This window comes from Arachis hypogaea, chromosome 20 (genome assembly GCF_003086295.3).
Source record: "Arachis hypogaea cultivar Tifrunner chromosome 20, arahy.Tifrunner.gnm2.J5K5, whole genome shotgun sequence".
Taxonomy (NCBI): Eukaryota; Viridiplantae; Streptophyta; class Magnoliopsida; order Fabales; family Fabaceae; genus Arachis; species Arachis hypogaea.
This window is the reverse complement of record NC_092055.1, coordinates 118,724,651-118,750,961: the sequence shown is the minus strand read 5'-3', so window position 1 is coordinate 118,750,961 and position 26,311 is coordinate 118,724,651. Positions and strand designations below refer to the sequence as shown.

General features: G+C 31.4%; 1 protein-coding gene across 2 annotated transcripts; it reads right to left on the bottom strand.

Annotated features, from left to right (window-relative positions):
• Positions 1–256: 256 nt before the first annotated feature.
• On the bottom strand, positions 257–7,052 carry LOC112782304 (uncharacterized). Of its 2 annotated transcripts, XR_003192943.3 has the most exons (3): positions 1,523–7,052; positions 761–847; positions 257–596 (listed from the first exon to the last, which is right to left on the bottom strand). XR_003192943.3 is itself a non-coding variant. In XM_025824647.3 (2 exons), the coding sequence occupies exons 1-2, from the start codon at positions 2,707–2,709 to the stop codon at positions 546–548; spliced, it is 1,236 nt and encodes a 411-aa protein (XP_025680432.1). In that variant the 5' UTR covers positions 2,710–7,052; the 3' UTR covers positions 257–545. The 2 variants fall into 2 exon arrangements, 1 of the variants encoding a protein (XP_025680432.1); XM_025824647.3 differs by lacking the exon at positions 761–847 and having other exon boundaries at positions 257–594.
• Positions 7,053–26,311: the final 19,259 nt, after the last annotated feature.

Sequence of the window (26,311 nt, the reverse complement as noted above, 5' to 3'; positions counted from 1 at the left end):
TTATTGATCATTTTTATCTAGTATAGAGACTTGGGTATAAACTTTAAAAAAAAAAATTGTAAATATGGTGAAATTGTAAAAATCAAGAGAATAATTACGCTTTTTATATAATTAAGCTTTAAATTGAGATTCCTCATCAGAATTTTCATGTGTTCATTGTCAAACACTCAAATCACATAACTAACAACAGCCTGAGTTCCAGTCTTCTATAGCTCCAAACTCTTAGTGGCTTCTCGCAATCTTTAAGATTCAAAGAGAATTTAACACTACTGATTGATATTAATCATTATTACAACAAATACATTGACATAAGAGTAATGGGAGAAAAAAAATTGTCTCACTCATACTATTGAATATTGATGCTATCATCCTCTTTTAAATTTTTTCAAGCCCTATATATATAATAATAAAAATATCCAAAAAACCAAAAAGAAGAGGGGAGGAGGGGAATGATAATAATAGTACCCAAAACCCCATTTACCTAAAGCAAAAGAAACTACAAAATCAGAGCAAAATTTTGATGTGACCAAAACAATGAATCCTTCTCATGCTAACCAATCTCCATCCATGCTTTCAATATCTCCAATGTCCATGCTGTGTACACATTGTCATGAACAAAGTCAGGAGAAAAACCATTAGTATATAAGTATATACAATGGGAAAATAAAAAGGGCATAAACCAGAATGCACAAGTTATTCTAGGGCAGCAAACAATGCAAAAAGAAGATATTATTTTAGAAATAGTGTTCTTTGTACTCATCTGATTTTGTACACCAAAGTCAAAACGTATGTTTTATCTAAATATTTTCCACAGGGCAAGCTTCAAAAAGTGAGTATTCCACCAGGCCTGGCAATAGAAAGTAGAAACTAGAAATCCACATGGAAAAGAAACATACTATAAACTCAACTGCATTTACATGAAGAAAAACAAAACTATTGAAGAGTATAATTCTTAGTAGTTTGAAGGTTTCACTTTCACACAGGATTAGCAAGCTACTTGAAATTCGGCTTAACAAGAACAAAGGAAGAACTATTCAAAAAGTCACCATCAGACTCATGAAAATGGAACATAAAAATGGTTTTGAGAAAAAAAGGGGGAAAATATACTTTTTTTGCTCTTGGCTTGACATATGCTTCATAAACAGATTTAGCAAGTTCACCTTGAAAATGGCCAGGGAAACTACAATAATGTGTTGATACTTAGGGCTTCCTATGACTTATTAACCCAAAGAAGAATGACATATGAACCTATTACCTATGTATGGATTATGGAATTGTCCCACGAAAAGGGCTATTATAAAGTAACTCTCTTAATTATGTAGAAGATGGAATAGTTTTCTGTGTAATTAAAAGGTGACAGTTACTTTTATAGTTTAATTCACTTGTTACAAGAACGCTTTAACAAAGTACAAACTGTCCTGTATTCCTGTTTCCTTATCTTAATAAAAGGTACAAACAAAACAAGTACTTCAAAAGCAAAATTCAATTATTAAATTATGAAACTTATACTGTTGGAACTTACCAAGGTAAGGCAGAATCTTGGAAGTAGTCATCAGAGCACTTCTCTAAGCAGCTCCCATTTGCATTCAACCAAGCTGGAAACTCAACAACTTCATCAAAAAAATGGTATGAACCATCTCCAATCTTGACTCCAGGTACCTCATGTTCTATGTTTCTCAAGTACTTGAACCAACATGCTGATTTGACCAAGTTCATGGTATCACTCCATTCCATTTGATATTGCTCACCTAAGGATCTGATCTCTGCCATGCCCTCGTCATCCATGGCTGTATGAAGATCTCCACTTCCACTAGTCCGGGTCGTGGCACCGGATTGAATTGTATCCACCAGTGAAGAAGATCCATCTCCCTGGCCCTGTGACATTCCAACTGAATGAGCTTCCTGATCAGTCACAACAGAAAGAGGAGGAGAAGAGGAGGTTGGAGATGAGTATGAGGATAATGAAGAGTTGTTAAGGTGAAGGGTAGCATCTAAGTTGTTGAAATCATGGAAATTGAGGTTCAATCCAAGAGTCTGACTAGGAAGTACAAAATTGGGGTTTTCAGCCAAAAGGGTTTGTGGCGGTTGAGTAATTAAGGAAGGAGCATTAGCCCAGGTGTAAGAGTTTGGAGCCAAGGTAGATGGAGGAGGAAGAGGTTGAGATAAGTATGAACATGAAAAATCCTCCATTTTATTTGGAAAATTGGCTCTGCATGATGGATAAATTCTGGGGTTTCTCCTACCCTTGAATCTTCCATCTTGTTCAAAACTTTGCTGATGCTGTTCTTGCACTTGCAGTGGCGGCGGCTGCTGCTGCTGTTGTTGCTGTTGTTGCTGTCTTTCCCTGGCTTGCTTCATAGCAGCCCTGTGAAATTTCAAGGCTGTTACAATCTCCTTCCTAGCCTCAGCCATATTCAGAAGCCTCTCTTGATAAGGCCTGCTAGTGTGAAGTCTCCTCCTAACTTGTTTCTTATGCTGCTGTTGTGGTTGTTGTTGTGTGGATTGATGTGCCTTTCCATGTTTTCTTGCAACAAAACAATCTTGGCCTTTTGAGTTCATGGATTCATTTGTTGTTGTTGTTGATGTGTTTAGTTGTTTCACTAGGCTCCGGATGTAAGCACCAGAGATAGGTGGATCTTCAAGGTTCCTACTGCTAAGCTTATCTAATTCCATTCTTTCTTCATTCTTTTTGGAGGATCTACGTCTCATCTATCTATTATGTGGTTTATGTATCAAGTATCAACAACTTCGGTACAAATAGAATTCAGAATGGAGGTGGAATCATGGGGTTTTTTTTTTTTTCTTACAGTCTAGAGGGACAAAGCTCACATAATGCAGAGGAGAATAGTGATCAGAAGAAAGGGCTGGTCCTCATGGATGGTCTCATGGATGCTTTAAATAGTTGGGGACAGCCTAGGGCCTTCAAAATATTTTGGACCTTACTATATACAAATAATTAAAAAAAATCTTAAGACTTCCCCCCTTTAGGCAAACTAATGTTACCACTTTTTTACTTGCTTTAAATGGGCACTTTGAGAGTTGCACACTTACACTTACCATATCCTACATCAACAATGATACCAACTTGCTTCTCTTAGGTGAATTCCTATATGGTTCACTTGTTCAAAGCGTTATGCACAATGTTCACATAGAACCTAGCTAATAGCAAAACCTGAATGAAATATGAAATAAGATAAAGTCACGCAGACATATCTACAAGGAATCAAACAACTTTTACCTATATCAAGCGGCAAAACATGTCAGGGGCTTTTGGATTTGGTCTATAGCCTATTTAGTATACGAGCAAGGCTAAATAAACCTTTTCAGTTAAAAAAGATCAAACAATAGGCTATTATTTTTTTTTTTTTAAAAGAAGGTTATAAGGCCTAGAAGACTAGCCTAATTATCTTGTATTATTGATATTAAAATTAAAAATTAATAATATGATAGAAGAGAAATTAGAAATAAAATTAGCCTATTTAAGGAACATTTCAACCTATCTTTCAAGGGTTCTTTTGGCAAGCAATGCGAGTTTGGTCTAAGTAACTAAGTGCTTCGACCACTTAATTAAGTGATAATGAGTTTAAAATTGGAGAATAGAAAAAGGTCTTTGTTGAGAGACCTAGAGCTCTACTAGAATTTCTATAGTCGATTATAAGTAGGCTTTTTAGCCGAATTAGGCTTTAGAAAAACATGAATACATGATCAAGCTTCTCTATCGTGAAGAGGTCGGTAAAGTGAGAAAGTAAGTGTTTCATCATTCTCAAATTAAGATAGTGGGACTTACATACGATGAAAGTTACAAATTTAATGGTGATTAACCCCTCACTTCATCAATCTCCCCACTTTAGAGAGTCTTTTTCCAAAAGAAAACCTGTACCAAGTAACAAATTTAAGCCACATTTTAGAAATACAGATCAAACCTATTTATACTAGCCTTGTCCATTTTCACTACTCAAGGTGGACCGTTATTAATTTTTCTCTATAATCTCTACTTTCTTTCTTTAAGCCCAGTTTCTTGTCCCCAAAAAGCTCAAGATTGCACCCTGTATAATTCAACTACTGATTAGTTATTGAAGCTCAAATCCAATATCTACAGTTGCGAATATTTCAAGTCTCTCCTAAAAATTATCCACTCATTAAAAAATTCCAACTAATAATTATAATTTTCTTTTTCCAAACTGAATAAAGAGAGTGCAATAATGAATCAGAAAACAGTAGCCTACAATTGTTATGAAACTATTAAAGTTGCATCTGTGGAGAGGATAAATAAAAGGCAGAGAGGGTACTTATGGCAATGAACAATTATTGGTGTTTTTCCTTACCTTGTCTGCAAGTAATATGGGACCAAAGCTTCTAAAACGTCAGCAAAGAGCCTATGGAGAATGACTGGAGAATCTCCACTATTGTTATAACCTTGTCTTATATTTTCCACACAATTTATGACACAAGAGAAACTCCAAATTTTTCTGTTTAAAACAAGTTGAAGACCATTTAGTCTGCTCAAGGAGCAGAGAACTTGGACCCTCTTGTAACAAACAATTAATTAAAAGACAAGAATTCTCCATTCCCTCCACCTTCCTTTCAATATCATCTAAGTGTATTCTTCTACCTAGTCTCTGCTTCAGGGTAAAAGTTTTCACTTTCAATGTTTCCTCGACATTTTTCATAGGTTTATTCAGGTAAGGTTATTCAACTGTTATAAGTGGATAAGCCTAACAATTGTTCCAGAGATTCAGAATCAAAAGTTCAAAACAATAAAAATTTTGTATACACAAATAAAAAATTCAATCTGAAACATTATAATGTTTAGTTGAAGCACAAAATTACAGCAAAAGAAAGATAAAGATCAAATACCATTTCGTTGATACTGAAAATCCTAAAGACAATTGACAAATTGGGCTACTAGCTTTGTAAAATTGTATTCTAGCAACATTCATGTGAACCGATGCTGGTCCCCTCTCCTAGGTTAATAGGTGACCAAAGTATAACAACTACTTAACTTTATCCAACTAGGTGGAGTCAACTATATCAATCAAATGATGCTACATTTTTATGTCATAAATTTGTATATTCAAATCATTAAAATCTATAAAGTCACCAAAAAAAAAAAATCATTAAAATCTATATTTTCAAATAGATTTCAATGTATATTCTACACATATAATTCCTTAAGTCACCTTCTACTTTTTATTACTGAACAACCCTCCATGTAGTCTATTTCTAAATGAGGTAAACAACTAAATTTACTACCAAATCATTTAAAGCAAAATTTTATCTTTTTTTCTTTCACAATAGAAACCACCCCAACTCTATTTTATGCATTTATACATAATATTTGGTATTTTTTATGTATTTAATACTTTCATCTTGGAAAAAGATCCTCTAAAGTAAAGAGAATTGTAAAGTGATAAAGTAAAACGTTAAGCACCATTGAATTTATAAATTTTATCATGTGAGTCTCACTACAATTCAATGGTGATTAAACTATTATTTTCTTACTTTACCAACTTTCTCACTTTAGAAGATTTTAATCTGTCGACCTTTTGTTCTAGTATCTAGATCTTATTACTAGAAACTCCAATAATCTTGTTTTAGGAGTTTTGCCTCTCTGTGCACAAGCTTCTTTAATTGATCCCTATGATTCGAACTCGAGACGACTATAAAGGATACAAGCTTGCTTACCATTAGATCAACTCGATGTTGCTCGCTAAATTCTCCTATAACTTTTTGTGTTTTCGTACCAGAACAACTGTGTTAGTTGCAAAACTATGCAGTAAACATATATAGTAGATTAGGTAAGAAAAATATGACAGCTAATACTTAATACTTAGTACTTACTTACCGCAGTTTTATTGTTGTAAGAAAATTGATATGTGATTGCACTTAAATGACCGTAACTCTACAAAAGTGACCATTGGATCAGACACCTGAGAGAGTATTTGGAAATGTTGCTATCCTAATAATACAGCTTTTCTGAACTCCACCACAAAGAGAAGCCATGCCATTATGACATAAGGACAAGCATACAACTTGCAACAACTTCAACCGCTCCATACATCCCCACTCATCATAACTTTCAAATTGCATAATAATCACTAATCACTTGCTGATCTAATGACTTGTTCTTTATCTCAAATTACCCTAATATGTCAATGCATATGGATATCCCAAGAGTGCTGATTTAACCTTATAATTCAATAGAAACAGAGATCATACAGTCTATATAGGTCAAAACACAATTTTCACAGCCAATAATTCCCTATAATTATTCCAATAATTCCAATAATTCCCTAGAATTATTGAGTCCTCATCAATTCTGATAAAAACACGTGTTACACATTGACTGTAGTAGTATGATAAAACCTCTCCAATAAATTGTGTAACAGTAAGGAAAATTAAAATAACGATATATCTAAGCACGTATGTAACACTGTAACAGTAAGATTAGGACTGATTTCATTTCTACAATTCTACTTATCAAACTCCCATTGATCTAATGCCTAAATTAGGGGCGAGTCTGATTAGATTTAAATAAATGATACAGAAGGAAACAAAAGCATGAGAAATTAACGAAAAGAATAAAAGGCAGTAAATTACAAATGTAAGATAAGGAATGGAAGAGAGAGAGAGAGAGGGAGGGATAAAAACAAGCCTGTTGGGTGTTGAGTAATTGAGTTTAGAAGTGGATAACAATAACGTGGCTTGCAATGCTGCTTTCTCTTGTGAGTATTTGATTTCTGAGTGTGTGATGTGATGAGATAATAATTTAAGAATAAAATAAGAAGAGGAAAGGGAAGCAGGCAAGTTGAGCCAATCCGCGTGCAGGCACAGATAAAAGGGGGGTTTTTGACGAATCACTACTCCTTACTCGCAATATTGCTTCATATCCATGTAGGTATCATGTATGTGTGCGCTACTATTCCTTCTTCCTTTGGATTCCATTCACACACAGTAGAGAAACCCACCCACACCACTCTCTCTTGTTTTCATTCACTGCGGTGTTCATATCACTTTTTATTTTATTTTCTCTATCTTATGGTATTTTACTCACAATGGAAATGGATATTACTAATCCTGTTTTTTATAATGTCAAACATTTTATAAAATATTTATAACGTTAAAGAAATATTTGATGCGGTATTATAAAAAATAAAAGGAGAATTATCATGTTCCTATTTTGTTTTGACTTCTACGTAATTTATTATTTATAAGAGAAAAATATTACATGTGTTGTAATAAGTATGAGATGGATGTCCATTTAATATAGATCGCTCAATTTTTTCTATATTAAAATGCTATGTTATTAAAAAAAAGTTACATTTAATAAAAGTGAAAAAGAGGTCTCTATACATATATAAATAAAGGCATGTATTTGAAATAATACATACAATCAATAACAATTATCTCTCTTTTATACTATCAAAATATTCTTCTCTCTCTTTTATATACTTTACTACATATAATTTAATATAGATCGCTCAATTTTTTCTATATTAAAATGCTATGTTATTAAAAAAAAGTTACATTTAATAAAAGTGAAAAAGAGGTCTCTATACATATATAAATAAAGGCATATATTTGAAATAATACATACAATCAATAACAATTATCTCTCTTTTATACTATCAAAATATTCTTCTCTCTCTTTTATATACTTTACTACATATATTATTAGTAAAAAAAGAGGTCACAATATATATATATATATATATATATATATATATATATATATATATATATATATATAAATAGAGGCATATATCTAAAACAATACATACAATCAATAACAATTTTCTATTTTTCTCTCTCTCTTCTATACTGCCAAAACACTTTTCTCTCTCTTTTATATACTTTACTACATACATACATATATATATATATATATATATATATATATATATATATATATGAATCATTTCTATTATATTGAGATGTTAATTGTAGTCAATATTAATATTATAATTATTTATTTACACTTCTTTAATTAATACTATAATAATCACTGGCAACTCTGACAGGGGATAAAATGATCTCTAACCCTTTTGTTCAAAAACGACAATGTTCTTCCCAATTTTCATCATATTTCGCATAACCCTAACATTCATACTCTCCTTCTTCACCTTCATAGTCTTCTTTTCCGTTTTTTCCTTCTTCCTTTTCAGCTCCAAGATCAAGCCATGGTGTAACTGTCACACGTGTCGCACCTACCTCAACATGTCATGGATCACACACTTCTTAAATCTCTGTGACTGGTACATCCACCTCTTCCGCACTTCACCCACCAAAAGCATCCACTTTCACGTCCTCAATAACAACATCACCTCCAACCCCAACAATGTCCACCACATCCTCAAGACCAAGTTCCACAACTACCCCAAAGACACGCCTTTCTCCATCGAAGACGACAAGTACTTGAGAGACATAGTCATAAGTTTCCTAAGTATGAATTGGTTGAGAACAAGTTGAGGATTTTTCTTCTTGTAAACATTGAAATTGCAGAGTGTGCATTGTGTAGCTTAAAGTTATAGTATTAGACTGTTAGTGTTATGCGAGATATAATGAAAATTAGGAGAGAATAGTGTCATTTCCGAATAGAGGAGGTCAGGGACCATTTTGTCCCCTGTTAGAGTTGTCAGGGACTATTTTGTCCTCTGTTAGAGATGACGGAGCAAAGGACCTAAGTGACTGGTGAAATTAATTATTAGGGACCAATCAAGTAATTAATTTTAGTTAGGGACTAAAGTGTCTAGTCTAAAATTCTTTGAGGACCAAAATGGATAAATACTCAAATTTTTATTATATGATACTATGTACAATATTTCTTAGAAAAACAATCAAGAAATTTACTGCGCATATACTTCTACTAATTTTATTATTATTTGTCTTTGAAGAAAATGGCAAGGACATATAATGAAGATGTTTGACTTGCGGATAGTGTAAGTTCGCACACCATTCTCAAAAGTAATATATATTTTTCACATCTTGTACCAAAAGAAGAATATGTTAATACTATTATTGCCTCAGGCAATGTGATAGAAGGTTCCGGAAGAGCTATAATTTTATTTCTTAGAGGAACAAAATTCATAATAAATAATGTACTATTGTTTACTAAGTCTCTAAGTAATTTATTGAGTTTCAAAGATATTTGTCGAAATAGATATCATATTGAAACAATGAATGAAAAAATATCATGAGTATTTATGTATTATAACTCATGATTTAAATAAAAAAGTTATATTAGAAAAGTTATCCTTACTTTCTTCTGTGTTATATTATACTGAAATTAGTTCAATTGAATCGCATGCCATTGTAAATCCGAAGTTTACCAGCCCACATGAATTTATAATTTGGCATGACCAATTGGGTCATCCGGAAACAACCATGATGCAGAGAATTATTAAAAACTTCCATGAAAATTCACTAAAAAACCAGAAGATTCTTAAATCTAGTGAATTTTGTTGTGCTACATGTTCTCAAGGAAAGCTAATTTTAAGGACATCTCCAGTAAAGATTGGATTTGAGTCCTCTGAATTCCTAGAAAGAATTCAAGGCGATATATGTAGACCTATTCATCCACCATGTGGATCTTTTAGATTATTTATGGTCTTAATAAGCGCATCTTCGAGATGGTCACATGTGTGCTTATTGTCTTCTCGCAACCTGGCATTTGCGAGATTACTTGCTCAAATTATTCGATTAAAAGCACAGTTTTCAGAAAATCCAATCAAAGTAATTTGTCTTGATAATGCTGATAAATTTACTTCCCAAGCCTTTGATGCTTATTGTATGATGTTGGAATAAGCGTTAAACATCCAGTAACTCATATTCACACACAAAATGGGTTAGAAGAATCACTTATTAAACGCCTCCAACTAATTGTTAGACCCTTACTTATGAGAACAAATCTCCCAACCTCAGCTTGGGTCATGCTATTTTTCATGTCACAACACTTATTCGTTTGAGACCAACAAGTTACCATCAGTTCTCTCCTATATAATTAGCTTTTGGCCAGCAGCCAAATATTTTCCATTTAAAAATATTCGGGTGTGTGATATATGTTCCTATTGCACCACCTTCTCGCACCAAAATAGGACCCAAAAAAAATTAGGAATATATATTGGATACGATTCTCCCTCTATAGTGAGGTATATTGAGATACAAACTGGAGATGTATTTAAAGCCCGATTTTCATATTGTCATTTTGATGAATCAAAATTTCCAACATCAGGGGGAGAGAATAAGCTTCTTGAAAAGGAACTTAATTGAAACGCATCATCCTTGATGCATTTAAATCATCGATTAGAACAATGTGAACTAGAAGTTCAAAAGATTATACATTTGCAAAGAATAGCAAATGAATTGCCTGATGAATTTTCTGATAAAAAGAGGATAACCAAAACTTATATACCAGCTGAAAATACTCCAATTCGAATTGATGTCTCAGTCGGACAAATGGCTACCGAAATAAATTCACATTAGAAGCGTGGTAGGCCTGTCGGTTCCAAAGACAAAAATTCTCAAAAAAGAAAAGAGGTAAATACTATTCCAGTTAAAAAAGACATAGTAAAGACATCTGTAGTTGTCCAAAATTATGATATAGTTTTGACGCCAGAAGACGTTCAGGTACTTGAAAATTCTAAAAATAATGAGATCTCGATAAATTATGTCTTTACAGGAGAAAAATGGGAGCAAAAAAAGATAATTATCAATGAAATATTTGCATATAATGTAGCATTAAATATCATGCATGAAAGTAAGAATCTTGAGCCAAGAATAGTCGAAGAATGTCGACAAAAGAATGATTGGCCAAAATGGGAAGAAGTTATGAAGGCTGAGTCAGAGTCACTTGCAAAATGTGAAGTCTTTGGACCTGTAGTCCGTACACCAGAAGATGTAAAACCTGTTGGATACAGATGAGTATTTGTGAGAAAACAAAACGAGAAAAATGAAGTTGTACGCTACAAAGTTCAACTTGTGCCACAAGATTTTTCACAAAGACCCGGTATAGATTATGAAGAAACATATTCCCCTGTAGTGGATGCAATAACATTGCGTTATTTGGAAAGTTTATCCGCATATCATAAAGTACATATGCATTTAATAGATGTGGTAACAGCCTATTTATACGGATCATTAGATCGTGATATCTATATGAAAGTCCCTAAAGGACTAAAGATATCTAAACCATTCAATGAATATTCGCAGGGGTTATACTCAGTCAAATCACAAAGATCTTTATACGGTCTAAAGCAATTTGGACGAATGTGGTATAATCGTCTTACTGAGTATCTGGTCAAAAACGGATTCAAGAATGATGATATCTGCCCATGTATTTTCATAAAGAAATCTGCATCTGGATTCATTATAATTGTTGTGTACGTTGATGATTTAAATATCATTGGAATTCTTGAAGAGATTTCAACAATTATAAAAGCTCTAAAAGAAGAGTTTGAGATAAAAGATCTTGGAAAGACTAAATTTTGTCTTGGCCTGCCGATCGAGCATAAAAAAATGGGATATTTATTCATCAAATAACATACACAGAAATGATCTTGAAGAGATTTTATATGAATAAGTCACATCCATTAAGTACCCCAATTATCATAAGGTCTTTGGATGTGGAAAATGATCAATTCTGTCCTAAAGAAGAAAATAAAGATATCCTTGGTTCTAAAGTACCATATCTTAGTGCCATTGGAGTGCTAATATATCTTGCTAATAATACACGATCCGTTATATCATTTGCTGTGAATTTATTAGCAAGGTATAGTTCCTCTCTAACCAGAAAACACTGGAATGGAATCAAACAAATCTTTCGATATCTTTATAGAACGGTTGATATGAGATTGTTTTATCCATATGAATCCAAGTCACAACTAGTTGGCTATGCAGATATAGGTACTTGTCCGGCCCACACAAAGGGAGATCTCAAACAGGATATCTGTTCACATAAGCTATATCATGGGGTCCACGAAACAGACGATTGCAGTAACATCCTCTAATCATGCTGAAATACTAGCAATACATGAAGCAAGTCGCGAATGTTTTTGGCTCAGGAATTTGATCCAATATATTCTGTCATCATGTGGACTAATTGATCATAAGATAGTTCCAACTGCCCTGTTTGAAGATAATACAGCATGCATTGCTCAATTTAAGAGTGGATAAATCAAAGGTGCTAGAACAAAACATATTTCTCTCAAATTATTCTTCACTCATGATCTTCAAAATCAACGAACAATTGATGTCCAACAAATCTGCTCAAGTGATAATCTGGCAGAATTATTTACAAAGTCACTTCCAAAATCCTCATTTGAAAGATTGGTACATCAGATTGGGATGCGCCGATTTTGAGATATTAAATAATGGTGACAAGAGGGGAGGCTGTACTATTTTTTCCTTGATCAGGTTTTTTTCATTGAATTTTTCTTGACAAGATTTTTAATGAGACAGTCCCAATCACAAAGGATATTGTACTCTTTTTTCTTCACTAAAGTTTTTTCCTATTGGGTTTTTCTTTAGTAAGATTTTAATGAAGCATAATTCTAAATGGTCATCCAAGGGGAAGTGTTGTGATAAGTATGAAATGGATACCCATTTAACATGGGCGGCTCAACTTTTTCATACTGAAATGCTATATTACCAAGGAAAGTTATATTTAATGAAAGTGGAAAAAGAGGTCTCCATGCATGTATAAATAGAGGCACGTATCTAAAACAATACACACAATCAATAACAATTCTCTCTCTCTTTTATAATGTCAAAACACTCTTCTCTCTCTTTTATATACTTTACTACACACACATATATAAATCATTTCTATTATATTGAGATATTAATTGTAGTGAATATTAATACTAGAGTTATTTATTTACACCTCTTTATTTTATATTTATTTTCTCTTCCTTATTTATTTATTTTACAATAATATGAATTAGTAATGTTATATGTATAAGTGTTTTCAATAATAAAGTTCAACTAAATTGTTACATATACAATAAATAAAAAAAAGCGTGCACGTCTATCAAGTGATTCTTTGTCTTTATCTTTTTTCAACACAAATTTTGTTATAAAATAGAGAAATTTTGTTATAAAACATAAAATTTTACACGTAACATAAATAATTTTGCACATAACACACAAATTTATAGATATATTACATAATTTTTTACACATAATACTAAACTTTATTGATATAATACAAAGAACATAAACCAAAAAGAAGATGAGAAAGAAAAAGTGCGTACATATGTTTGAAGTCTTAGTTTAAAAAAATTTGAAGCCTAATTTTATTGTATATGAATAATTGTTTTATAATAGTTTAATTATTTTGCAAATCCATATAGTTTTATTGAATTTTCAATAAATTCTTATATTTTTTTATATATTTTTTTAATTTAGTTCTTATTAATGTTAAGCATCTAAAGAATATTAATGAATTGTAAATTTACTTATCTATCCATGTCCCCATCATCATTGGTTGCTCCTCATTACTTTTCTTCCATCGTCAATTTCATCTCCTATTAACCTCATCATCATCAAGCATTCTCCCTACCGAATTCTTCGCTTCTATTTCTTGATCATCTTCTTTAGAGACATTACGTTGAGCATCCGGTGAACGTGACTCATCATCCTTTACAATTCCTTGTTCATAACAACCATCTGATGATATCACACAATTCTCATAATTGTTAATTATATTTTCAACACCATTTCAAATTGTTCCTCATCTTTGTCAAGAAGGAAAGATATTCATCATGATAAAGAATAGGGAGCAACCTACTCATCAGTGTCTAGATACAAACACGGCTTGCTAAGAAAAATGCACAAGGCACAGAAGCAACAATGCTAATTTCAGAAGCAACAAAAAGTGGTGGAACAACAATTGGGACAGATAGTGCAGTGCAGGCAGAATCGAGCAGTGCAATACAAGCAACAACACCTACGAAAGAAAGGCCAGGGAACGCTGGAGGCGTTGTGCGGCGAGACGCAAGCACTCACTAGAAAGAACAACTGCAGGAAGAAAGGCAAGACGCGAGTAGTGGAGCACACCAGGCATTCGGTACAGTGATGGCAGACGAGTAAAATACGAGACAAAGGGAGCAAGATTCCTACCGACGAGCATGCGAGGGACAATGAGCGGAGAAGACGCGGCGAGACGGGAGCATGTGGTGTATTTCGCGGGAGTTTAATGAAAAAATGACGAGTTCTTTTAGAATTTTCTAAATACGGAGGTGTTTCCAATTAAGTTTCATATCCTAGTGGTGAGAATATTTGTTTTTTTTTTTTTTTGTTTACCTGAATATTGAGTTATTTCAAAAGTTTTTGTCATGGTAGGGATTAAATTTAAAAAAATAATGATATAGGGATTCAATTGAAAAGAAAAGAAAGTATATGAATTTAAATAAAAATTCGATAAAACTATAGGAACCTATAGAGTAATTAATCCTTTTATAATTAAATCTTTAACTAAATTTTTATAAAGTTGCTTTTTTATTTATCATATTTTAAATTTCAATTTAATTTATATAAAATTAAATTCTATGAAAACAAGATAGAAGTTATATAAAATTAATAAAAACTAAAAATATATAACAAAATAAAATAAAAATTTTATGTAAATGACACAGAATATGGAAAAGAGAAGACAGAAATTTCTAAGGGAAGAAAAAAAAAATAGTCAAATTCGTTCTTAAAAGATCACTTATTCTCTAAATTGGCTCCCCAAAATTGTTTTAGTCAAATTCGTCTTTCAAAGATTTTAAGTTAGTCACATCGATCCTTCCGTCACTTCTATTGTTGACGACGGCAAAATTTGCTAATGTAAACATTAAGTGACACCCCAACACACATCTAGCCGTCATAATTGACTGCTAATATGATAAGTTTATAAAATTAAACGAAATCAACTTCAAATTGAATGATTTCAATACATCAAAGTCCCCTTTAGTTTGGAATTCATTTGATATAATTTCGTAAATTTATCATGTTAGCAGTCAATTAAAACTGTTAAGCGTGTATTGTGTTCAATGTGATATCATTTAACGTGTTATATCAATAAATTTTGATGTTGTCAACAACAAAAGGGATAGAAAGACTAATATGACTAATTTAAAATTTTTGAAGAACAAATTTGATTAAAAATTTTTCGAAAATTAATTTAAAAACCGAGTGACTTTCTAGAAACGAATTTGACCATTTACTCAAAAGAAAAATAAAGAAAAAAGATAGAATTTTTCATTTAAATAAATTAAATAAATATTTTATTTAATAAAATAAATAATTTTGAAAATTATTACAAAAATACGTTACTTAATCTTATCTCGTTTATACTTATAAATGTATCTTGTTTACACTGTAAATGAGATATATGTATTTGTAAATATAAAAATATAACTTTTAAAAATAATAAAAATATTAATAATTTAAATTGGATCAAACTCTTAAAAATGAAACATTTCAAATAATAGGGAAGATGAGCGATTTCAAAATAACAGGAGAGATAAATGATTTTAACTAACTAATTAATGGACGACTACACGTATCACGTAATTTAAAACGCTCATTTAAAATCAACACATTATTTTCTTAGTTAAACTAATAGTAAAACATGCCCTCAATAGTAAAACTAAGTTTAAATGGGTTGTTCGCAACATTCTTGTCAATCGGCAACCCATGCCTTGACTTCTTTTTCCATGTCTTTCTGACACTCCCTCTGAGAGAGGCTCCATGTGGCATGGGCCCACAACTAGGGGTGGCAAACGGGGCTAAACCTGCCGGACCGATCCGCGTAACCCGCCAAAAAGGCGGACCAGTCTGAAAAATTGGGACCGCCAAATAGCAAAAGCCCACCTAACCCGCACCGCTTAAACCGCGGGCTTTGGCGGGGCGGGGCGGGCTTCCCCGTCGAGCTTAGTGTTTTTTTTAGTGAGGGGGTATTTTTACAATTTTTTGGCCAAAATCTAACTTCCCCCAACCTAACTTACAAGAGTATGAAGATAAAAATTGAGTGGTTTAAATTATGTTTATATTACTTTGGAGACAATATTTATAATTATGTCTTAAATTATGTTTAGAGTAAATATCGTTTTTGTCCCCAACATTTGGAGTAAGTCTTAAAGTTGTCCCTAACGTTTCAATCGTCATATTTAAGTTCCTAACGTTTCAAAATTGACTCAATGTTGTCCTGGCGTTAGGATCCGTTAACAAAATTGACGGTAAGACAAAATTGAGACAATTTTCAAACGTTACAGACTTAAATAGGACGAAAACGTTGGGGACAAAAACAATACATAAAAATAAATTTTAATTTTATTTTATTTTTCAATAATATCAATTTTTTACTGTACATAGTATTCAATTATTTTTTAATTACATCTAAGTAAATTACACTTAATTACATTACTTTTATTTTAAATAAATTTATTTTTTTATAATTTTAAAGAATTTTGATACATTAGAGAGACAAAAGGTATAATTTATATTTTATTGTATATATATTATTTTTTTCTTTGCTGCAAGTTATATACTAGTCATTCTACAAATATTTCATGATAACTAAAAATCTTTAAGAGTAAAATTATAAAAAAATTAATTTATTTATAATGAAAGTAATATGATTAAGTGTAATTTACTTAGATGTGATTAAAAAATAATTGAATACTATGTATAGTAAAAAAATGATATTATTGAAGGATAAAATTAAAATTTATTTCTATGTATCGTTTTTGTCCCCAATGTTTTTATTCTATTTAAGTCCCTAACGTTTCAAAATCATCTCAATTTTGTCCCGCCGTCAATTCTGTTAACGGATCCCTAACGGTAGGACAACATTGAGTCAATTTTGGAACGTTAGGGACTTAAATAGGACGATTAAAACGTTAGGGACAACTTTGAGACTTACCCCAAACGTTAAGGACAAAAACGATACTTTACTCTTATATTTATTTTGCTTTGAAGAGAATATTTATACTTATGTTTTGGAAGAAAACTTGGTTTATAATTATGTTTATTAGATATTTATAATTACAAAGATTTTAATGTTTATGAATATAAAAAATATAATTTTTTATACCTTTATAAATTATAAATTTATTAATATGATTGTGAAATTATATATATTATTTAGTAGTTAATAATAAAAAAAAAAAAAGAGGAGCTTTGGCGAGCTTATCCCACCAGCCCACAAGTTAGGCGGGGCGAGGTGGGATTCTAGGACCGCCTCACTAGGCGGGGAGGGGCGGGCTTCCCCGCTTGCCACCCCTACCCACAACCCCCTTACCACACTCAAACTCGTCTGTAACCTTCGAGGCGTCCACGGAACTGGCAAGTCCGATCGCAAAGGCTTCTACACTGCTGTCATGTGGCTCTTCTCTAACCACCCATTTCAACTAATAGTAAAACTAATAGTTTAAATGGGTTGGTTTCTAAGAAAATAATATGTTAATTTTAAATGGGTAGTTATAGTTGCCAATTAATTAATTAGTTAAAACTGTTATTTTGAAATTACCTATTTTTTTATTATTTGAAACCGCTCATCTTTCATATTATTTGAAATATTTTATTTTTAAGAGTTTGGTCTAATTTAAATTAGTGTAAACGAAATATATAAAATTTAAAAAAATATACATATTTTGTTTAGTATAAATGAGATACATATATAATTATCTCGTATATAATTATCTCGTTTATAATATAAATGAGATAAGACTAGGTGACTTATTTTCGTAATGAAGTTAGACATATTATGGAAAAATGTAGGGTAGCCTAACAAGGGCAGTGAGCGTGGGACCAAGTGCGGACGTGATGTGATGAGTTGAATCCAACGGCTGATTTTCTCCTTATGTTATGCTGCTGAGATCGCAGTTCGTGATTATTGTCAATGGCCATGCCACGTGGCCTGCGCTTCCACACTCCAATCAGATTGAACCTGCCACGTGCGAGACCTCACCAAACTAATTACAAGTAGTTATCACTTGATGAACATCTATACAAGTACACAACTCTCCGTAAAAATAAAAATAAAAATATAAAATAATAAATAATAATTGTATTTTTTTTAAGGGGATCCTATATATGAGTAATAAAGAATATTCCTAATATTTTCGAGAATAATTATTGTTATTTAACTATTTTACTTGAGATTATGTCTCCAATTTGCATAAATATAATTAACCTCTTAAATTTGGATAATATTCTATTCTATAATTAAACACTAATTTAATTTAATAAAATATTAAAAGATCAATTTACTCAATCATAAAATTTGAGGAATTAATTTATATATTTATTTTATTTTTTGTATTGATTTCATATTTCAAGACAAATCGCTCATATAAAAAAAACAACCACAATATTATCCGTTTGTTCTGAATTGACTTTCTTTTCAATATGTCATATACAAATCGTTCTAATCTAAAACAATTTAGCAATGAATCTAGTATCATTCTAACTAAAAATGATTCACGCACACATTACAAATCAATATAAATCGACCTAGCATAGAACTTTTAGTTGCGAGAAAGGCTACCAATATAAATCAGCTCTAAGAACGAGTTATAATGAGAGAACCATGGATAAATCGATGTGGGTTAAAACGATTTAGTAGGAGAGAAACTAAGTTGTCTAAATCGATTTTATCCAAAACAATTTAGTATGAAGTGGTCATCTATAAATAAGTGAAACTTCATTATCATGTGTGTGATTACAAAATGTTTGATGAAAGTTTTTTAGCTCAAGTTCACCATTAGAAAAATATTAAGGAAAAATCTAGAGAGGGAATCAAATTCAGTAGCAAAGATTCAATTAATGTCTTCGTTCATTTGTCTATCGATTACAGAATTGCAAAATAGTATACTACAGAAATTTGGAGTTTGTGGAATCAAGCAAGTGGAAAAGTTGTTTTACAAGATTCCTATTACTTTCGGCAAGAATTTTGTAAAGTTTGATTCTTTTGTGATAGGAAATGACAAAAATTTGTAACTATTGTTTTACTGTCACAAAATTTTTTTGAGGTGAGAGTGTCTAAGTTGTATGCCAAGTTTGGACATGTGGTTCAAAATTCTAGAGGATCAGCTCCAAATCTTCAACATGTTGCTTTGGATAGAATTTCTATTTCAAGGCCTATGGTTGCCCTAGATGCAGTATTGGTGGCATCATTGTCCTTTGCAGTTATTTAAACCACGATAATGATGGTAGATGTGATATTATAAATAATAATACGTTTGATGAGCTTGCAATTGTGATGGCGGATACTACTAATATCATCATACCTACTGTAGATGGCGGAGAAGCAGATCCGAAAGAAGATGTTCTGTAGGATCATGACAAGGACGAGAAATCTGCCATGTCCCTCAAGTTTCAAACCACAACAATACCTGCCTCATTGTTTTTACTTTGAATTTAGAGGCAAGGTGCAACACGAATTTTTGGATATAGAATTTGATTTAGTGCGTGGGGACTTGATAAGTAAATAAAAAAAAAGGAGTAAAACACAGTGAAAATAATAAGATAGATAAGGATTTTTCTATTAGACCTTCAAAGAAGCTATTCTTGACAACTTAGATAAAAGAGATGAAATTAAAAGAACTAACAGTAGCAATTACTTTAGGTTGGATCCTTCAATTTATTCATGCAACAAATAAAGTAAATCACTCATTTCACTTTAATACATATAGAAAAATATGCATAAAATCATCCATAAAATTTATTTATCAAAACTTCATAAAATGTTTTAGAAAAATACTTAAATAGACTTCTGATTGATCAGCTTAAAAGTAGGTCAAATATTTTTAGAATAAAACTATAAAATTTAAAATTAAATAAAATATATAATTCCTAAATTAATCATAACTAATTTAAATTAAATTTAATCTTATTGGATTAAATCAAATTTAATTTAAATTTTAAACACCTAAAATTATAATAGTTAATTTAAATTAGATTTAATCTTAATAGATTAAATTAGATTTTATTTAAATCTTAAATACTAGAGATACTAGTAAATAAACCAAAACCAAATCAAAACTTTTAACAAATTCTAACAACAAATCAAATTTAAATATAAATTATCATATTTGAGATTTGAACAAAAGATAAAAAGTCTCATCTTCAAGTAATTTCAAAATTTGAATTAAATCCAACCAACTTAGTTAAAAGTGGTTTAGATTTAAAAAATTTCTCATGATTGTTTGCATGGCAAGTAACTTTAAGAAAATCTTATTCATTGCTCCTCAAGCTGATGCAAATATATTTGTGACGAACTCTTGGTTTCTTTGATTTTCAAGGCCAGCATAATGTAATTATTTTAATAATCAGATCCTTGAACATGATAAAATTGTCATTCTGTCCCTTAATTTTAAAATGACAAAAATATCCTCTTGAATACGTATCATCCTCTCTCTCTCTCTCTCACCAAAAAAAGAAAAATTAGATATATCAATCACAGCGAAAGCATAGTACTCACCAATTGAGTTATTTTGTTGGTATTGTCATTGGTATTCTCCAACCCCTGGAATAAATTATCTCCTCTAGCAATAAGTGTAGTTTTTTTTTAACAAGAAGCTTCTATTTTCTTCGATAAAACCAAATTCAATCTTCTGTTTTAAATATCATATTTTAATGGCTCTTCTTTATTCATTGAATTATGGTTATATCCTTCTTGTAAACTATATTATGAGTCTTCATATGTGTAAGTTTAACTTTTTCAATTTTACTTTCACCGTTTAAATTAATATTACTCAAAAGCAAAAGCATTAAATATAAAATAGTCAAATTATTAAAATGATTAAACAATTCACAAGAGTAATAATGAACAGAGTTATAAATTTTAGAGTTATAAGAAAGTTTAATGTCTAATAAATAATTATCCAAATCACTCTTAACATATAAAATACTAAGACAGGATCATCCAAATAACTAGCATAAGTTAATACATAATCAACTTATTTGAAAAATAACTCAACAATGTGTATGAATTTTTAATATTATACTATGCAATTAAAAATACCACTAATCATGTCCACAACAAGAACAATGCTATAATCTAATCCTAAGCACATCAAAAAGAAAATCCATAGAAATATCAATCTATGTATGAGTAAGAATAAGTAAAGGAATACACAATATATTTGACAAAACTTAAAATTTAACTTGCTTACATGCAATGCAATTAGAATAAATTCCTTCAACACTCTTACGTTTATGACGCCAAAAAAATATATAGATAACATATCTAAAATTCTTTTTTTTCCACTGTGACTTTTTAAATTAATATTCTCACAAACAACATATGTAAAACAAAAATCAGATTTAGTTACATAAAAATTTTTCATATACTCAAATACTAACAAATTAGGAGCAAAATTAGTGATTAGATCATATTTTATAGCCAACTCATTAATAATCATATTCTCATTATCTTGTTTGATTCCATATGAAAAATAATTAAATAACTTAGTTCATTTTGCATGCCTCTTGTTCAATATCTCTTAGACTATCAAATGCAAAATATAAAACACATTATCATATGCTGAGTACTTAAGACTTGCTCCATATAACTGCTCACTAAAATATGTAATTTGTTATTTTTCTCTTTCCATTCACATTAATACTTTCAAAATTCAACAATAAATCTGTAAAACCTTGAAAATCTAACATGAAAATACTAGACAATTTATGGTTAGATATATAAAAAATTAAGACTTTTTAGACTTTAGTAATACTAATACACTCTTATTTAAACTAGCATTTTATAAATTTCTTTTACAAATATGTTTATTGTTCTCAATTTCTTTTTCTTTCATTATATTCTTTCTTTTTTCTCAAAACTCTTTTTCACTCAAATATTGACTCACTTTTTTTTTGAATTTTTTTTTCTCAAATTCTTATTTTTTTTATTTTTTAAATTGCTCAAATCCCAATGATCCTTTTAAAAATTTTTGTACCTTTAGTTCTTTAAAGTATATGTTTTTTTTTCGGTAAACAAGTACATATTTTTATTTGCAGCATACTTAACATATTCTTTTACAATTAGTCTTAAAGATAAGATTAGAAGAATTTCTTCTTATGTTGTTCTATATGATTCTTCTTAAAATCTGTAATTTTGAATTCAGAAAAGCTCTACATCCATGTAAAAATTACATGGATGTTATCCAAGTATCTTCCACTACATGCGTTTTACACTCGTTTGTTTTACACGCGCCTCATATAACGTATATAACGTAATCCTTCTTTTGCGTGATCAACCTTTCTCAACGTAAACCTTGTTCTCTTCTCGCGTTTTCTTCTTCTTCTTCTTCTTCTTCTCCTTCTTCTTCTTCAACCTAATTAAATTCGTTGTTCTCCTTTGTTCGCATTTTTCTTCTCTGCATTATGGATCTGGATTGACTTCAACGTAATTAGCTTCGTCGTTCTTCTTTTTCTTCGTTTTCTTCTTCAATCTGCACTTCTGAATTGAAACAATGAATGAATCAACTTTAAATCAGTTGAATAAGTGCGATTTGGATAATTCTTCTAAAACGCATCAATTTGATGAGGTTTGGATTATTGAATTTTGAATCCAATTCAATGAAATACAATTGCTAATTTTATTTTAATTGTATTGAATAGACTGAGGTGATCTGTATCTGAATTGAATTGAATTGAATTGAATTGATAATATATAAATTGTAGATAGAGTTGTTTCGAATTTGGTTTTGTATAATGGTTTCGTTCACTGTGAGTAATTATTCGCTTCGGTAAGTACTGTAGAGTTGTTTCACCATGTCCATGTGTTCGGTTTGGTATGCAGAAAGGAGTCTAAAAAAAATTAGACGAATATATTATGTTTTGTTCCCTAAGCACTATATAATTGTTTCACCGTAATTAATATTTCAGTTCACCGTATTTAAGATTTCGGTTCACCATGCATACCAGCTGTGTTGTGGATGAAAAATTTGTCCCAAAGGTGGGAATGATTTTCAAGACATTAGAAGAAGCTGGAAAGTTCTACAAATATTATTCCAAACTTGCCGATTTTTCTACGAAAATAAGAAACACGACTCGGGATGGAGACAAGATTAAGAATCAACTAATTGTATGCACCAGAGAGGGGAGGTGGAAATCCAAGATATCTCCAACTTTGAAGACAAACCCTTCAGCTGGGTTAAATTGTCCAGCCAGAATTTACGTACACATAATGAAGGATGTTGGTCTTTGGACACTTTCCAAAGTTGTTTTGAATCACTCACATCCTTGTTGTCCAGACCAGGTTGAGATGCTCAAACAATACAGGGAGTTTAGGGTGGTTTAGGGTTTAGGGTTAGCATTTAGGGTTTAGGGTTTAGGGTTTAGGGTTAGGGTTTAAGGTTTAGGGTTTAGGATTTAGGGTTAGGGTTTTAGGGGTTTAGAATTTAGGGTTTAGGGTTTAGGGTTTAGGGATTTAGGGTTCAGGGTTTAGAGTTTAGGATTTAGGGTTCAGGGTTTAGGGGTTCAGTATGTTTGCAACTTTCGGTTCGCCTAGTGTATTAATTTCGGTTCAGGGTTCATGGTTCAGGATTTAGGATTTAGGATTTAGGGTTTATGATTAGGATTTTAAGGGTTTATGGTTTAGGGTTTAGGGTTTAGGTCTTAGGGTTTAGTGTTTAGGGCTTAGGGTTTAGGGGTTCAGGGTTTAGTGTTTAGGGGGTTCAGGGTTTAGGAGTTCAATGTGTTTGCAACTTTTGGTTCAGTCAGTGTATTAATTTCGGTTCACTGTGTTCTTTTGGTGTTCGTAATGTATTGATAAATATAGTGATTGCAATCACTGAGAACCTGGAATAAAACAGCAGCTAGACAGTTCCAATAGATATATAAATTAACATCTCAGATGAGTAATCCATCTTGAATCAAATATAAATATTAACATTAACATTTACATTAATATTGACATATATACATTTGAAGTAAGCATTTTTTGCTTTTTAAACAAGTTAAACAAAATATTGTTAATTACAACCAGTCAATCATAGTATATGCTATTTACTATCTAAATCCCCAGATGTGAATTTACTATCATAGTATATGCTATTAATTTCTTCCACTATATCTTTCTTTGCTTGACTCATATCCCTGTACACTGTTGCTATTGCCTTTGTTTAGAATCTGCAATAATGAGTTTTCTGTAAGTTTTGAAACAGAATGTGAGGATATATTTATAATACAAAATAGATATTATTTGAATGAAAGCGGATAAATATATTTAATCTGCTTACGTTATAGTGCGGCTTCTCCTTCATTGTTGCCATTATCTTGTTCTGTTTTGCTGTAATGAAAAATTTTGGTCAATACTTCACTCAATATATCAACAAGCAGAAGCATGTATATCTTAATCAAGTCCATTAAAATGCCACAGGCCACCGAACCGAAAAACATTCATTTGGTGAACCAAAATCACAAAGGCCACCGAACCGAACAAAGTTCATGTGGTTAATAAATGGTGATCAACTTTCAATCAACAAGAATAGTATTCCTCCATGCAAAAGAAGTACTGAAGATAGTAACAACCAATTTCAAAGCTCTAGTTAAACTATCCACACTGATAAGAACAAGCACGTATATCTTAATCAAATCAACATCTTCCAAAAGAAAAGTTTTTCAAATTTCATGAATTATGTGTTCTTTCAAAATGACATTTGCAAATTGGCTTCTTTAAAAACTCTTACTGAAACTTGATATCTTTCTTTAAGTATCAAGGTTAACTACCATTCATGCTTAAATCTATCCAATATAATGAGACAATTTTATAGTAGTATGACTTATCAAAGTGAAAGAGTTGTCTCTAATATCAATTGTCCTAAACAAAACTCATTTATATCAAGTCTCGAGATATTGTTAATTTTTCTGCTGAAATTGCTGACAAGTGTAACTCATGCTTAAAAAATTGTAGAAAGGGAGAAAGATAAAGTTATTCAAGAACGATACATTTGGACAATACACTATTTGCTTCTCAAAGGGATCCAAACTGAAGATTCTTACTAGCATTATATAGGACAACCTTAACAAAACTCATTCATGCACAGAATCAAATATTATAAATAATGAAATAGCTAGGAAATGATTTTCTGCATGCTATCTGACGAACGGAATTTTGCTGGTAAAGAATTCACAAAAGTAATCACGTTGTAAGTATAGTTTCTAAACCAACAAAGAATCATTTCGTACAAAAACTTGTTTGTCACTAAAACAAACCCAATAAAAATAATAACCGAAGCATTTAAACCTCGGGTCGTCTCTCAAGGAATTGTAGGGAGGTGTAGTTATTATTGGTTATGAGATTTTGTCTTTTTGGACTTTTGAAATAAGGAATAAGAAAAGTAAATAACAAGAGACTACATTAATAACTAGAAAAACTCTTGGCAAGGTATGAGAACTGGACGTCCTATCCTAGTTATCCTTATCAATTGTGATGAGAATTGTTCGTTGCTCCCACTTAGTTAACCCTTACTAAATAAAGGAAAGTCAAGTGGACTAATTAATTTGATTCCTCAAGTCCTAGTCAATTCCTAAGGAAAGACTAGCTTTAGAGGGATCCAAATCAACCAGCAAATTCCAATTATCAGTTAACAAAGGAGTTTGATAACTCAAGCGTCTCCAATTACTCAACCAAAGCTAAGAATGTAAAAAGCTAAATTAAAATCATAAATATGAAATACCTTAAATTGCATTAAATAAAGAAATCAAATCTAACATGGAGTTCATAAACCAAATTGGAAAAATAAATAAACTAGAATGCTAGAATAAATAAAAGTAGAAGAGAAACTAAATTAAAGGAACATTGAACCTGGAATTGAGAAGAAATAAACTTAAAACTAAGAGAAATCCTAAAACCTAGAGAGAGGAGAGAGCCTCTCTCTCTAGAAACTACATCTAAAACCTAAAATTATCTGAATGAATGTTGTCTAAGTCGTGTCTTGAGTCTCTGCTTGTCCCCTGGCTTTAGTCTGCGTTTCTGGGCCGAAAACTGGGTCCAAACTCAGCCCAAAATTGCCCCCAGCGTTTTTTGCGATTTCTGCAGGTAGTGCATGTCACGCGTACGCGTTGTTTGGCGATTTTCCTTGTCACGCGTACGCGTCAGGCACGCGCACGCGTTGCCGTGCGAACTCCAATTCACGCGCACGCATGAGCCATGCGTGCGCATCGCTCCTCGCTGGTTATCTCCTTTATTTCTTGTGCTCCTTTCATTTTTGCAAGCTTCCTCTCCATCCTCTAAGCCATTCCTGCCCTATAAAGCCTGAAAACACTTAACGCACAGATCACGGCATCAAATGGTAATGAGAGAGGATTAATAATT